The sequence below is a fragment of the Pristis pectinata genome, chromosome 18 (genome assembly GCF_009764475.1).
Source record: "Pristis pectinata isolate sPriPec2 chromosome 18, sPriPec2.1.pri, whole genome shotgun sequence".
Lineage (NCBI taxonomy): Eukaryota > Metazoa > Chordata > Chondrichthyes > Rhinopristiformes > Pristidae > Pristis > Pristis pectinata.
In genome coordinates, this window is record NC_067422.1 from 4,829,415 (window position 1) to 4,842,662 (window position 13,248).

Genomic DNA, 13,248 nt, shown 5'->3' on the forward strand with positions numbered 1-13,248 from the left:
TTTGCCTAACTCCATAATATCACACTTAGCACTTCTGGACGGAGGTACAAAAAAATGAAGTATTCAGAAGCATTTTCTATTGTTGGTCTAAATTCCAAATTAGTCTGAAGTAGAAAAGTTAAAGAATACTAAAATAAAACAAAGTAACGTCTGGTAAAAACTTGAGCATAGTTTGGTCCATGCAGCCTTGTAAGGAAAACAAGAGCTGAATTGTCAAATATGAAGTAGGTGAACTTTAAAACAATAAAAGTTCTAAAGCTTTGAATAACCAGTTATCCTGGTAGTTTTAAGGATGTTATAACTAAAGCTTTTGTTGTTTTGCTTTTTACGTTCTGACAGCCTCCATTTGATGGGGAAGATGAGGATGAGCTCTTCCAATCTATCATGGAACACAATGTATCTTATCCTAAATCACTCTCAAAAGAAGCTGTCTTGATCTGCAAAGGGGTAAGACATCAATCTGCTAACATGACAACATTTATACAGTATCATCACATTTTATATTGTAAGGTTACTTGTTGCTGCTCTATGTAATGTGATAGGCCAGCAGGATAAAAAGTTTTCATAGGATCATAGACATTTATGACACAGGTGGCCATTCACTATTTCTTGTCCAGGTCAACCAAATAAGAGCTGACCAGCTTAAATCCTATTTTCCAGCTCCCAGTTTGTAGTCAGCTCACCCTAGCACTATTTTGTTTTAATATGATTAGGGTATCTGCCTTTCCCACCCTTTCAAGCAACGAGTTGCTGACCAGACCACCCTCTGGATGAAATATTTCTCCTCAACTTCCCTCTGAATCATTGATGATTACTACAAATTCTTCATAAATCTCCTGTGATCTCCTTTAGCTAATATAATGACTAGGAATGTACAAGGTTTTCGACTTGTTGGCTAAACACCATCTTGTATAGGTCTAACTTGACCTTCCTATTCTTAGCAACATAGTATCAAAATCCATTCATAATTACTTTATCTAGTTTACCTGTTATCTTTAGGGATTTGTGGATATGGTCTTTACGTTCCCTTTTCTCAATATTCCACAGTCATAGGGTCATACAGCACACAAACAGGTCTTCGGCCTACTGTATCCATCCTCATCATTAATTACTAATAATCATAGCTCCTACATTCACATTCAAATCGTTACTGTAACAAACAGTAAGGGTCCCAGCACTGTTCCCTGTGGTATATCGTTGGTCACAGACCTTCAATCACAAAAACTGCCCTCCACCATCACCCTCTATCTCCAGATACCAAACTGGTTTTGGATTCAATTTGCCAACTTGCCCTGGATCCCATGGGCTCTAACCTTTTGGACCAGTCTCCCATGCAGGACCTTTACAAAGGCCTTACTGAAGTCCATGTACAGTAAGTCAACCTTACTGCATTCATTAATACACTTTATTACCTCCTTGAAAAATTCAAACTGGTTAAACAGGATCTCCCCCTAACAAAACTATGCTGACTGTTTTTGATTAATCCCTACCTTTACAAGTTCAGATTAGTCCTGTCCTTCAGAACGTTTTTCCAATAAGTTCCCTAGCACTAATGGTAGATTCACAGGTGTGTAATTACCTGGCATTTCCCTGCTGCCCTTCTTAAATAAGAGCATCACATTTGTTGTCCTCCAGTCAACTGGTACACTAGTGGCCAGTGAAGATTTAAAAATCTCTGTTAGAGCTCCAGCAATCTCCTGCCTTGCCTCCCATAGCCACCTAGGATGCACCTTTTCATGCCCAGGGGATTTATCCACCTTTAAGCTCGCTATGAAATCTAATGCCTCCTCCTTTATAATGATAACATCGCTCCTCTGAATTCTCCAACTACAATGTCTTCACTTTAGTGAAAACAGATGAGAACTATTCATTTAAAACCTCCCTATGTCCTCTGGCTCTTCGCACAGATTGCCATTCTGGTCCTCGATGGGCAGTACTCTTTCCCTGGTTAACCCTCTTGCCCTTAATATATTTCATAAAATATTTTGGGATTTTGCTTAATCTTGTCCATCAGTCATACTTTGTGCCCCATCTTCGCTCTCTTAATTTCATTTTTTTATTATTGTACCCTCCTGCACTTTGTTCTCCTGAAGGGCCTCCCTGGTTTTCAGTTCTCTATGCCTACCACGTGCTTCCTTTTTTGATATATATCCAGCCCTCAATATCCCTTGACATCCTGGGTTCCTTGGACTTGCTGTACATACCTTTCACCCTTGTGGGAACATGTTGACTTTTGAGTGTATTATATTTTCCTTTGCTTCGTTTAGTTTTGCTTTGTTCCCATGCTGAACCTTTGTGAACATTGATATTCTAAAAGGATAGGAACTGCCAACAAAAGTTTCATAATTTCTTCAAGTATTGTTATCTTGAGAGAAGCCTGTTTTGGAGCTAGCATTCTTTTATTTATTCCATTCTTCGCTCAACCAATTATTTGTAATCAATGTAACTAAAATCTATTTAAGCGCATCCTTCCCCAAAATGTGCATATTTCCTTCCCTTTATGAATTTTGAATATTTAGAATAGGTTTTCTTTTTTAGGTTAAAGGAACTGCTGCACTTGATGCCAAAACTGTCAGTCAGTAGATTAGAGTTGGAGTGGGTCATTGAGCAATCTACTCCAGAGCAAGTAAAGACAATTTATTCAAAACACAGACTCTTTGAAGGGATGAGAAACAAACCCCCACAGTAAAAGCAGGGTAATTTTTCAAGTAAAACGCAGCGACCGATGAATACTTGCATATAAATTATATGCAGTGTGGTCACTGAGTTTGATTGACAGGAACTACAGATTTATTCCCAGTGATGTTACCACCATATGCCTAAAAGAATTTTTTTTTCTTTAGCTGATCCTAAATAATTCTATTTCCACTGCAGTGAGAGCAGTGATTAAAATTATATGCTTTATGGTCCAATGTGCTTCACAGTGGTACAAGGAAAATTGTAGTGCCCAAGTCAGGATGTCAGGAAGGTCCAGGTTGCGGGTTTCAGTGGCACATTAAACCCGTGTTGGTGAGCAATGTTATGTGAGTCTTATGATGCAAAGAATATGGAATTGGAAAGAAAACGAAGGAGGATATAATACCAAAACTAGCAGTAGTGGAGAGATGGTATTGTTAGCATGAATGTGGAAGCTGACTCCCCTTGGTCAAGGAGGTGGGTTTTGAAAAAGAGGGAGTCAACGCAGTAGTAGGGTTTAGGAAGGGAATTCTGAAGTCCAAGGCCTGCACATTTAAAGGCAAAGCCACAAACAATTGGGCAGAATGCATAGGAGTTGAGTTAGAGGAAATTTGGGAATTTGTTCTAGAATAGGTTATAGACATTGGAGAGGTGAAGGAAAGCAATGATTTAGACATAAGGTTGAGAGCTGCAAGTTTGAAATGTTAGAATATGTGGCAACATTGTAAGTAAGCAAAGGCAAGGGTGATGAGCCTGCAGAACTTGGTGAATGATATATTTAGTTAATTGTGTGGAGATTAGGAGGAAAGCTGGAGAGCAATGTAGGTGATAAACGTCCAGGATGCAGGTTTCAGTGGCACATTAAACCGGTGTTGGTGAGCAATGTTATGTGAGTCTTATGATTACCAAAACTAGTAGTAGTGGAGAGATGGTATCGTTAGCATGAATGTGGAAGCTGACTCCCATGTCTGCAGACAATATTGCTCAGGTACAACAAGAAAGGGGTAGAGAATACAGTATATCCTCGAGCAACTTGAGAGATAGAGAAGGAAAACTATTGCAAGAAATGCAAGAATGGAAACAAGTCAATGGAGTCCTTTTAAGTTAAACAACAGATTAGCAGTATTGGTTATCCATATTAAAGGCTTTAGGGAGATCTAAGAGGGATTCCAGTCCCAATTCTGTGTTGGGTTATTTCAGTTCAATGGGAGATGAGAAAACTTGAAGATTTAAATGAGACATGCTAGAGATAAAAATTCATATCTAGGAGACAATGACCTTTAAGGAAGAAAGAAATCATTGAACACAGAACAGTACAGCACAGGAATAGGCCCTTCAGTCCATGATGTTAGGGTGATATTTTCCAAAAAAGAACAATAAAAACATTAGAGGGCTGATAATACAATTTTGTTAGTGATTTATAATGTCGACTACAATAGATGTTAAGAAGCAAAAGTTGGACAGTCATCAACTTGGCATGAATGGGATTGTGGGAGCAACAAAGTTGAACACTTGGAAGAGATGTGCTCAGGCAGGGCACTGGGGAGAGGGGAATGGTAAAGAATCTAGAGAGATGGGAACTATAGGCAATAGGAGAGAAATCCTTAGGGATGTATGACTTGGTGAGCAAGGGGAGGATGAGAAAGCAGCAGAAACAAAAAACATCCAAAAACTCCTCAGACTTGTGACCTTTTGTGGCATGAGAATAGACTTGGAGATAGTTTACAAGAATGATCCCGGGAATGAAAGGGTTAACATATGAGGAGTGTTTGATGGTTCTTGGCCTGTACTCACTGGAGTTTAGAAGGCTGAGGGGGGAATCTCATTGAAACCTACCAAATATTGAAAGGCCTGAATAGAGTGGACATGGAGAGAATGATTTCAGCAATGGGAGAGTCTAGGACCAGAGGGCACAGCCTCAGAATAGAAAGACATCCCTTTACAACAGAGATGAGGTGGAATTTCTTTAGCCAGAGAATGGTGAATCTGTGGAATTCATTGCTACAGATGGCTGTGGAGACCAAGTCATTGGGTATATTTAAAGCGGAGGTTGATAGGTTCTTGATTAGTAAGGGTGTCAAAGGTTACGGGGAGGAGGCAGGAGAATGGGGTTGACAGGGAAAAGTAAATCAGCCATGATCAAATGGCGGAGCAGACTCAAAGGGCTGAATGGCCTAATTCTGCTCCTATGTCTTATGGTCTTCAAGTTCAGTCATTTGTGGAAAAAGAGCGAATCCAGGAGTCATTCAAAGCACAGAAAGCTAACAGAGCTGCTGGTGTAAATCATCCTGTTAAGTCACAGTGCCAACAAAGGAGATTGACTCTGAGCTCCAAGAGCTATGTTAAGTCCTTGATTGATAGTAGATCAGTAGGGTGATGTAACTCATTCTAACCAAAACCCAAGAATCAAGAACAGTAAAGACTAATGAGAAAGGGAACAATGAAGGGTAAACCCATGAAATCAGAGAAGATGTAAAAGTTCTGTCTGAGTAAGAAAAACAAAAAAAGTTCAAGAGCAGAGTCAACAGTCACAGGAGAAAGTGGATGAAGCAAAGTCATTCAGCTGCTCCCAAACAGGGTTAGCTTGAGTGAAAAATTCAGGAAGAACAGAATCAGACCCTACAGGAATAAATTGGATCAATTATAGCAAGTTGAATACTGTGGAATGTTGGGGAAATATGACTTTAATTAAAAAGGCATGCACATAACTGTAGCATACTCAAAAAAAAATTGCCAAGAAGGTCCCTGTACGATAATTTACATCTAGCATATGTGGTAACTAGCATAGAACCATACAGTACAGAAAACAGGCCATTTGGCCCTTCTAGTCTGTGCCGAAACTTTATTCCGCTAGTCCCATTGACCTGCACCCAATCCATAACCCTCCAGACCTCTCCCATCCATGTATCTATCCAATTTATTCTTAAAAACTTGAGAGTGAGCCCACATTTACCACGTCAGATGGCAGCTCGTTCCACACTCCCACCACTCTGAGTGAAGAAGTTGCCCCAATGTCCCCCCTAAACCTTGCCCCTTTCACCCTAAAACCATATCCTCTCGTACTTATCTCTCCTAATCTAGGTGGAAAGAGTCTACTTGCATTTACTCTGTCTATACCCCTCATAATTTTGTAAACCTCTATCAAATCTCCCCTCATTCTTCTACGCTCCAAGGAATAAAGTCCTAACCTGTTCAATCTTTCCCTGTAACTCAACTCCTGAAGACCCTGCAACATTCTAGTAAATCTCCTCTGCACTCTTTCAATCTTACTGATATCCTTCCTATAGTTAGGTGACCAGAACTGCACACAACTCTAAATTTGGCCTCACCAATGTCTTATACAACCTCACCATAACATCCCAACTCCTATACTCAATACTTTGATTTATGAATGCCAGGATGCCAAAAGCTTTCTTTACAACCCTGTCTACCTGTGACGTCACTTTCAGGGAATTATGTATCTGAACTCCCAGACCCCTTTGTTCCTTCGCACTCCTCAGTACCCTACCATTTACTGTGTATGTCCTACCTTGATTTGTCCTTCCAAAATGCAACACCTCACACTTATCTGCATTAAATTCCATCTGCCATTTTCTGGCCCATTTTTCCAGTTGGTCCAGAACCCTCTGCAAACTTTGAAAGCCTTCCTCGCTGCCCACAACCCCTTCAATGTTAGTGTCATCAGCAAACTTGCTGATCCAATTTACCACATTATCATCTAGATCATTGATATAGACAACAAACAACAATGGACCCAGCACAGATCCCTGAGGCACACCAGTAGTCACAGGCCTCCAGTCTGAGAAACAATCATCCACTACCACTCTCTGTCTTCTCCCACACAACCAATTTCAAATCCAGTTTACAACCTCTCCATGGACACCTAGTGTCTGAACCTTCTGAACTAACCTCCCATGTGGGACCTTGTCAAAGGCCTTACTAAAGTTCATGTAGACAACATCCACAGCCTTTCCTTCATCTACTTTCTTGGTAACCTCCTCAAAAAACTCTACAAGATTCATTAAACATGATCTACCACGCACAAGGCCATGCTGACTATCCTTAATCAGCCCTTGGCTCTCCAAATACTTGTATATCCGATCTCTCAGAACACCTTCCAATAATTTACCTACTACTGATGTCAGGCTCACCAGCCTATAATTACCTGGTTTACTTTTAGAGCCTTTTTTAAACAACGGAACAACATGAGCTACCCTCCAGTCCTCCGGCACCACACCCGTGGCTAAGGACATTTTAAATATATCTGCCAGGGCCCCTGCAATTCCTACACTAGTCTCTCTCAAGGTCAGAGGAGATATCTTGTCAGGCCCGGGGGATTTATCTACCTTTATTCGCTATAAGGCAGCAAGCGCCGCCTCCTCTTTAATCTCTATATGTTCCATGACACTCCTGCTTGTTTCCCTTCCTTCCATATCCACTATGCCAGTTTCCTGAGTAAATACTGATACAAAAAAACTGTTTAAGATCTCCCCCATCTCCTGAGGCTCCACACATAGCCCACCACTCTGATCTTCTAGGGGACCAATTTTGTCTCTTACTATCCTTTTACTTTTTATATACTTGTAGAAACTCTTCGATAGTTGAATTATCCTGGATAATAGTAACTTTTCATGCATTTATGACCTCCAATGTTTTCCCCTCTCATGCACACACATTTACTTCCCTCAGGATATAATGATTGGTCTTTTAGTTAGACTTTAATATGAATATACCACTTAATGTCAGAACAAATATCTGTCTGCACCAGTAATATAGCACAATACCTTGCTGACCCCAAGATGTTGGCAACTTGCCCTGTCTCCCCTTAGCACAACAGTTGATTGATGGAGAGGGAGAATATTCAGTTTTCTCCTTTATTCCAGCTCCATTCCACACTTCTGTCTGTACAGATCCAATAAAATAGGATTCTCTCCCAAAAGCTCTGATTGTTATTGGCAGGGGTGGGGGAGTGGGGTGGGGTTGCACAGAGTGAAAATAGTAAAGCTGAGAACACAGAAATCTCACCAGATTTAAAGACAGAACTGCAATATTTTCTTTCATTTCCAACCTGGCCAGTAAATTGAGAGGCAGACCAGCTGCTTGAAGTGAAAATAAAAGGCAAGAGGTTGCGCCCAGGAAAAATGGGTCAATGCCCATCAGTTTATAAAGAAAGTCAGTCCTTGATGATAGCAAGCGTGTGAACAGAAATCTGAAGGTAGTGAGCCAAAGGTGTATGTGGAGATTGCCAATTGTGGCATGGTTCCCTTCCTCCCATATCCACTATGCCAGTTTCCTGAGTAAATACTGATACAAAAAAACTGTTTAAGATCTCCCCCATCTCCTGAGGCTCCACACATAGCCCACCACACTGATCTTCTAGGGGACCAATAGTAATTAATTTTTAATAGTAAGTAATTTTTAACCCTCTTGCCAGTGGTGGAAGGTTTAAAATCAAGGGCAAGATGTCCAGGCTCTGAGTTAGCAAGGTGATAATATCATGACAGTTGTGCTCATTGGCATGAGGTAGCTGAAGATTCCTTTCTTTTTCAATCTTTTTATTAGTTTTCAAATTAATACAGATTGATATATAGCATCAATATTTATACATGTAATACAAAGAGATCAGGATAACAATCATAGCATAGATAATCATAAAGAACAATAAAATATAAAAAAAATCTGTAGATCCAATGATCTCTTAGTAAATGAATATAGTATAAAAGAAAGGAAAGAAAAAGATTTATTATATAAATTTTAAAAAAAAACAAATCAATAAGAAAAATTGTAAACAATATAAACTAAACTAAACAAAAAAAATTTCCAAAAAAAAAGAAAAAAAAACTGGGCTAAAATTTCTCAGTAGAAACAGAGCAATATTATGTCGTCAACTCCATTCCTCCAAGTTGGAAAATTATTGAAAGGGGATCTACATCATGTGAAAATATTGAATAAATGAGGTAGCTGAAGATTTCACTGAGGTTTACAGGTGGTGACCCTCTACCTCCTAGTTCATAAGAATTGCAATAAAAAGCACTTGCCCATTGGATCTAGCAGCTACTGCCTCCCATAAATTATGTCGTTTTTTTTTTCCCGTGAATGCCACTGACAACTGTTAATTTAAATAAGGTTCCCAATTGCACTAAAGGAGCCTGATTTATTTATGTTAAAATGAGTGCAGTAATCTTCCCACCTGAAAGCATGATGCCTGTTACAGAGAATGGCAGCAGATATATACAAGGCATATTGGGATATGCTCCTGTTTTTTTCCTTTTTTCATTTTTAACCCTCTTGCCAGTGGTGGAAGATTTAAAATCAAGGGCAAGATGTCCAGGCTCTGAGTTAGCAAGGTGATAATATCATGACAGTTAAACTCATTTTTTTGTGGCATTTTTTCAGATTAACAATCCAGGCTCTGAGTTAGCAAGGTGATAATATCATGACAGTTAAACTCATTTTTTTGTGGCATTTTTTCAGATTAACAATCCAAGCCATTTCCAAAGGCCATTCACTAGAACTATTTATTTTATTCATACATAACCAGATAATGGTACTTTTGTCATGTTTAAAGACATCAGAACCACAATACTTCCTACTGCACTCACTGCAGCCTTGCTAGACCATATCTCTAGTGCTCCTTTTCACTTTACCAGACACAAGCCACTAGTACTTTACTCCAGTGACCTGTACCCAAAGATATTGTATCAGTTTATAGTTACAGACCTATGACCACCAGCACAGTGCATAAAGCTGGATATGGACCTGGATCATGACTCAGGACCAGGACCTTGGACATGACCCAATGTGGTCCCTGGGAATCTCATCCCTAGTCCCATACCCAATCAGATCCCTCACCTTAGGTGGGCCTCAAGATCTAGTACCTGATATTGGAAAAGCTCTGGAGGCGAGGATGGGCCAGATTGGCACATCCTACAGGCTATATGTGGCCTGGAGGTCATAGGATGTGCACCACAGTATTATAGTATGTCAGATTTTCTCTTTCCCTCCAGCCAAAACAGTTATAGGTCCTCCCCAGGTTATGACAGGGTTCCATTCCTGTGAACAGTTCACAAGTTGGAAATGTGGCCACAAACCGAATTCCCACATGGCAGAATATACCTGCAGCCCTGCAGCAGCTGGCAGATCTATCCTGCCAGTCTCCCAAATGCTTGTCCGTATGTATAGGCTGTACATAAATTGGGCATTCATAAGCTGGGGAGGACCTGTATATAAAGGGTTAGACTCAAAGAACAATTGAATGTGTTTGTCTGACATTCATTCAGATCCAAAGCTTCAGAAAGTAAGGTTTTATTTAGACTGTAACTTCAGTAACTTGTGTTATCACCCTTTAAAAAAGGCACCTCCTTTGTCGATACAAAAGCCAAATGCTGCATTGCAAATGTGAAATGAAAATGCTGTGGAAGGTGAAACAGAGCTAATGACTATTCATTGGAACAGGGCTAATAAAAGATCATGGATCTGAAACACAAGTTCTATTTCTTTTGTCACAGATTCTGAGTATTTCCAGTATTTTCTGCCTTTGGAAAGCAGAGTCCTTCAAATAATATTATGTAAAAATGGAAATTCAACTGTTCACTGTTTAGCAGAGATGGTAATCCAGTTCTTCAAACTGCTTAACTCCTCCACTCAAGTGGCAGAAAAAGAAATTTAGGCAAACAAATTATTTCTATGCACTCAGTTGAATTTGAAGACCTGTATAAAGAAATCTGTTTACTTGTCAAACACTCTATCTTGATGGCTATAATTAATGTTGAAGCTATCATAATGAAAATTATATCCCTTTTCAAAAAAGTATTGCAGAAGGAGAAAAAAAAACATTAATCTTTTTGGCTTTTTGACAAAGACTCGGTATTTTTGCTTAAACACTGAATGTTCAGCCACGCGAAAGGAAATAACACTGTGTTACTTTGCTTGTTAATATGGAGGTAAAATAACACAAGCACATTTGGAAGCTATGTCATCCAAAGCTAATGGTTTTCTCTTCAATGATTATCATCATATATTGTAATTTCCAATTGTAATTTAAAGGTTTCAACAATTATTTCAAACTAATTTCCCTGATATTATTGGTCTACCTGTTGAAGCTAATTTTTAAATTAACAAAATTACAATAAGGGAACAAAAATAAGAGATTGGGATTCTTTGAAACTTTCATCACAACATCATGGTGCGAAGGGCCTGTTCCTGTGCTATACTGTTCTATGTAGATGTTATAGTGGTGCTCATGTTGATATGCTGTTTATTTTTATTTAAGTATAGAACAGTAACTCCAAAATCAGCCAAACATGGTTGTAAAATCTTACAACCAGGGTGTAATAGTTTCAAAAACTAATACTAGGCTAAAGTAGTGGATTTTTAAGCAGCTTCCTAAATTCCAGGCATTCCTGAGTTTAGCACCTATGCTGCTTAAATCACAGCTGCCAAAAGTGGTCCAAAGGAAACCAGAAATACACCAGAAGCCCAGATTGTTGAATCTCAGTACTCAGAGAGCTGTAGGGTTTGAAGAAGTTACAAAAATAGGGACAACTTATGCCATGGAGAAATTTGATTGTAAGAATGAGAATTTTGAATTGAGGTTTTAGTGAACCAGGAGATAATGTAGATTGAGGAGGACAGGGCTCATGCGTGACTGCAAGAATTAGTGCCAATAAAAAAAATACAGTAAAAGCAGCACAACTGTTGCAGTATGGCCATGATCTTGGAGTACAACAACTGAATTTGAATAGATTACGATTTCAACCCCCTTCCCCAAGAATATATAACAACATCCATTGGTGAGTTACAATTGGAAGAAGGCTGAAGGGGTACGATTTGGAGTCTTTGCCTGAAAGATTATGTAGGTCACACTACTGCGAGTTGTTCTTTACCTCCAGCTAACGACTTCACCATCAATGATGCTTGAACTTTGGAGCTGTGATGTAAATAGCTGGTTTATTGCTTTAGAATCTTCATTGATAAGGCTATTTACCATACTTACATTTTAAGATGATTAAGCTATTTTTTTAATCCACTCATGGTAATTTATGGGAGCATCAACTACATCAATACACCGTTGAACCAAATGCATTAACTGCACTCATTAAAATTAAAGACCCCCAAAAAGACTCTACCCGTTGCTTTGTGGTGCAGTTGGGCCGTTCAGCTTCACACTAATTAACACAGAGCATGTGCAGTATCATTGATGAGTCTCTAAACAGTATCTTTGCTCTTTTATGTTGTCCCAGCTAAAGAATCCCTGTACGTTAGGGATCTGGAGAAAGGAACCCACTTTGGAAAGAATGATCCTATGTCAGGTAGTAGTTCATCTTCCCAAACACAACCATCCCCAAGGCTGTGCCTCAGTATCCCATTCAAAGACAAGGAAGTCTATTAATAGAATCAACCTGACAATAGAATCAAAATAGCAATGAGAATGTTATCAGTTTTTCAACTGAAACAAACCATTAGATTTTGTGAGCAGCGCCGGGTTTGGGGCATTACACCCACACTCGAGGAGATGCAACAAAACAAGTTACTATACAATAAATGACTGGACATTTCTGCAGTGGGGAACAAAAGGACCTTGGATTTTATGTCCATAGGTCCTTAAACGTAGCAGAACAGGTCAATAAGTTGGTTAAAAAGCCAAAACAAAATACAAGGACAGGAAATGTTGCCAAAATTGTACAACACTAGTTAGACTGCAGCATAAGTATTGTGGACAGATCTGATCACCACTTTATAGGACAGATGAAATTGCACTGAAGAAAGTTTAGAGGAGATTTGCAAGGATGTTGGCAAGGCTAGAAAATTAGTCTGAACAGTCAGTGCAGAGCAAACTTGAGGAGCCAATTAGCCTACGCCTGCTTTTTATGTTCTTATGGAAACCTCTTGTTTATAAATATAAGCTGAATGAATTGGCAAAAGCATTTAAATGTTCCATATGTTATAGTTAATGACCTGTTGGAAAATAACACATGCACATTTATTTCTGCTCGTGTTGAGTCATAAAAAAAAGTAAAGAAAAACTAGAAAATTTCTTCCAACTGTGTAGTATTTTTCACAATAAAGGCAAGGATGATATGGTATATAAGAATCAGTCACAATATAACTTTATAAAATCTGTTTTTGTTAAATGTTTTACAAAGTAGTTGTAATAGAACTTTCCTTCTAAGTGGGGGTTTATGGCTTGTTTTTGAGCTGTTACATTTCAAGAAACAGCTCTCAGTACTCTAAGAAGCTCTTAAAGTAAGACATGTTGTTGTAATCTCAAAGGTGTTTTTGATATTTCCCTTTCCCAGTTGATGACAAAGCATCCAGCAAAGCGTCTTGGATGTGGACCCGAGGGAGAAAGGGATATTCGGGATCATGCTTTCTTCCGAAGAATTGACTGGGAGAAACTGGAACAAAGGGAGATACAGCCTCCATTCAAACCAAAAGTGGTGAGTGTGCCAAATTACAAACACCATTGATGTCATGTGTAGGAAAACTAGGTCGTGTGCACTGAGTTCCAATTTATAGAACACTTTATTAAATAGATGTACTGATAACAGTAGGGTATTAAACAATAAATCA

At 39.0% G+C, this 13,248-nt stretch overlaps 1 protein-coding gene across 2 annotated transcripts in view; it reads left to right on the top strand.

Moving 5' to 3' along the window:
* Positions 1-13,248, top strand: part of LOC127579768 (protein kinase C alpha type) — a 320,846-nt gene that overhangs the window by 273,694 nt on the left and 33,904 nt on the right. For both annotated transcript variants that reach the window (XM_052032673.1, XM_052032672.1), the window contains exons 15-16: positions 340-447; positions 12,975-13,115. In XM_052032673.1, the coding sequence (XP_051888633.1) occupies positions 340-447; positions 12,975-13,115 (249 nt within the window). The remainder of the gene's footprint in view (positions 1-339; positions 448-12,974; positions 13,116-13,248) is intronic.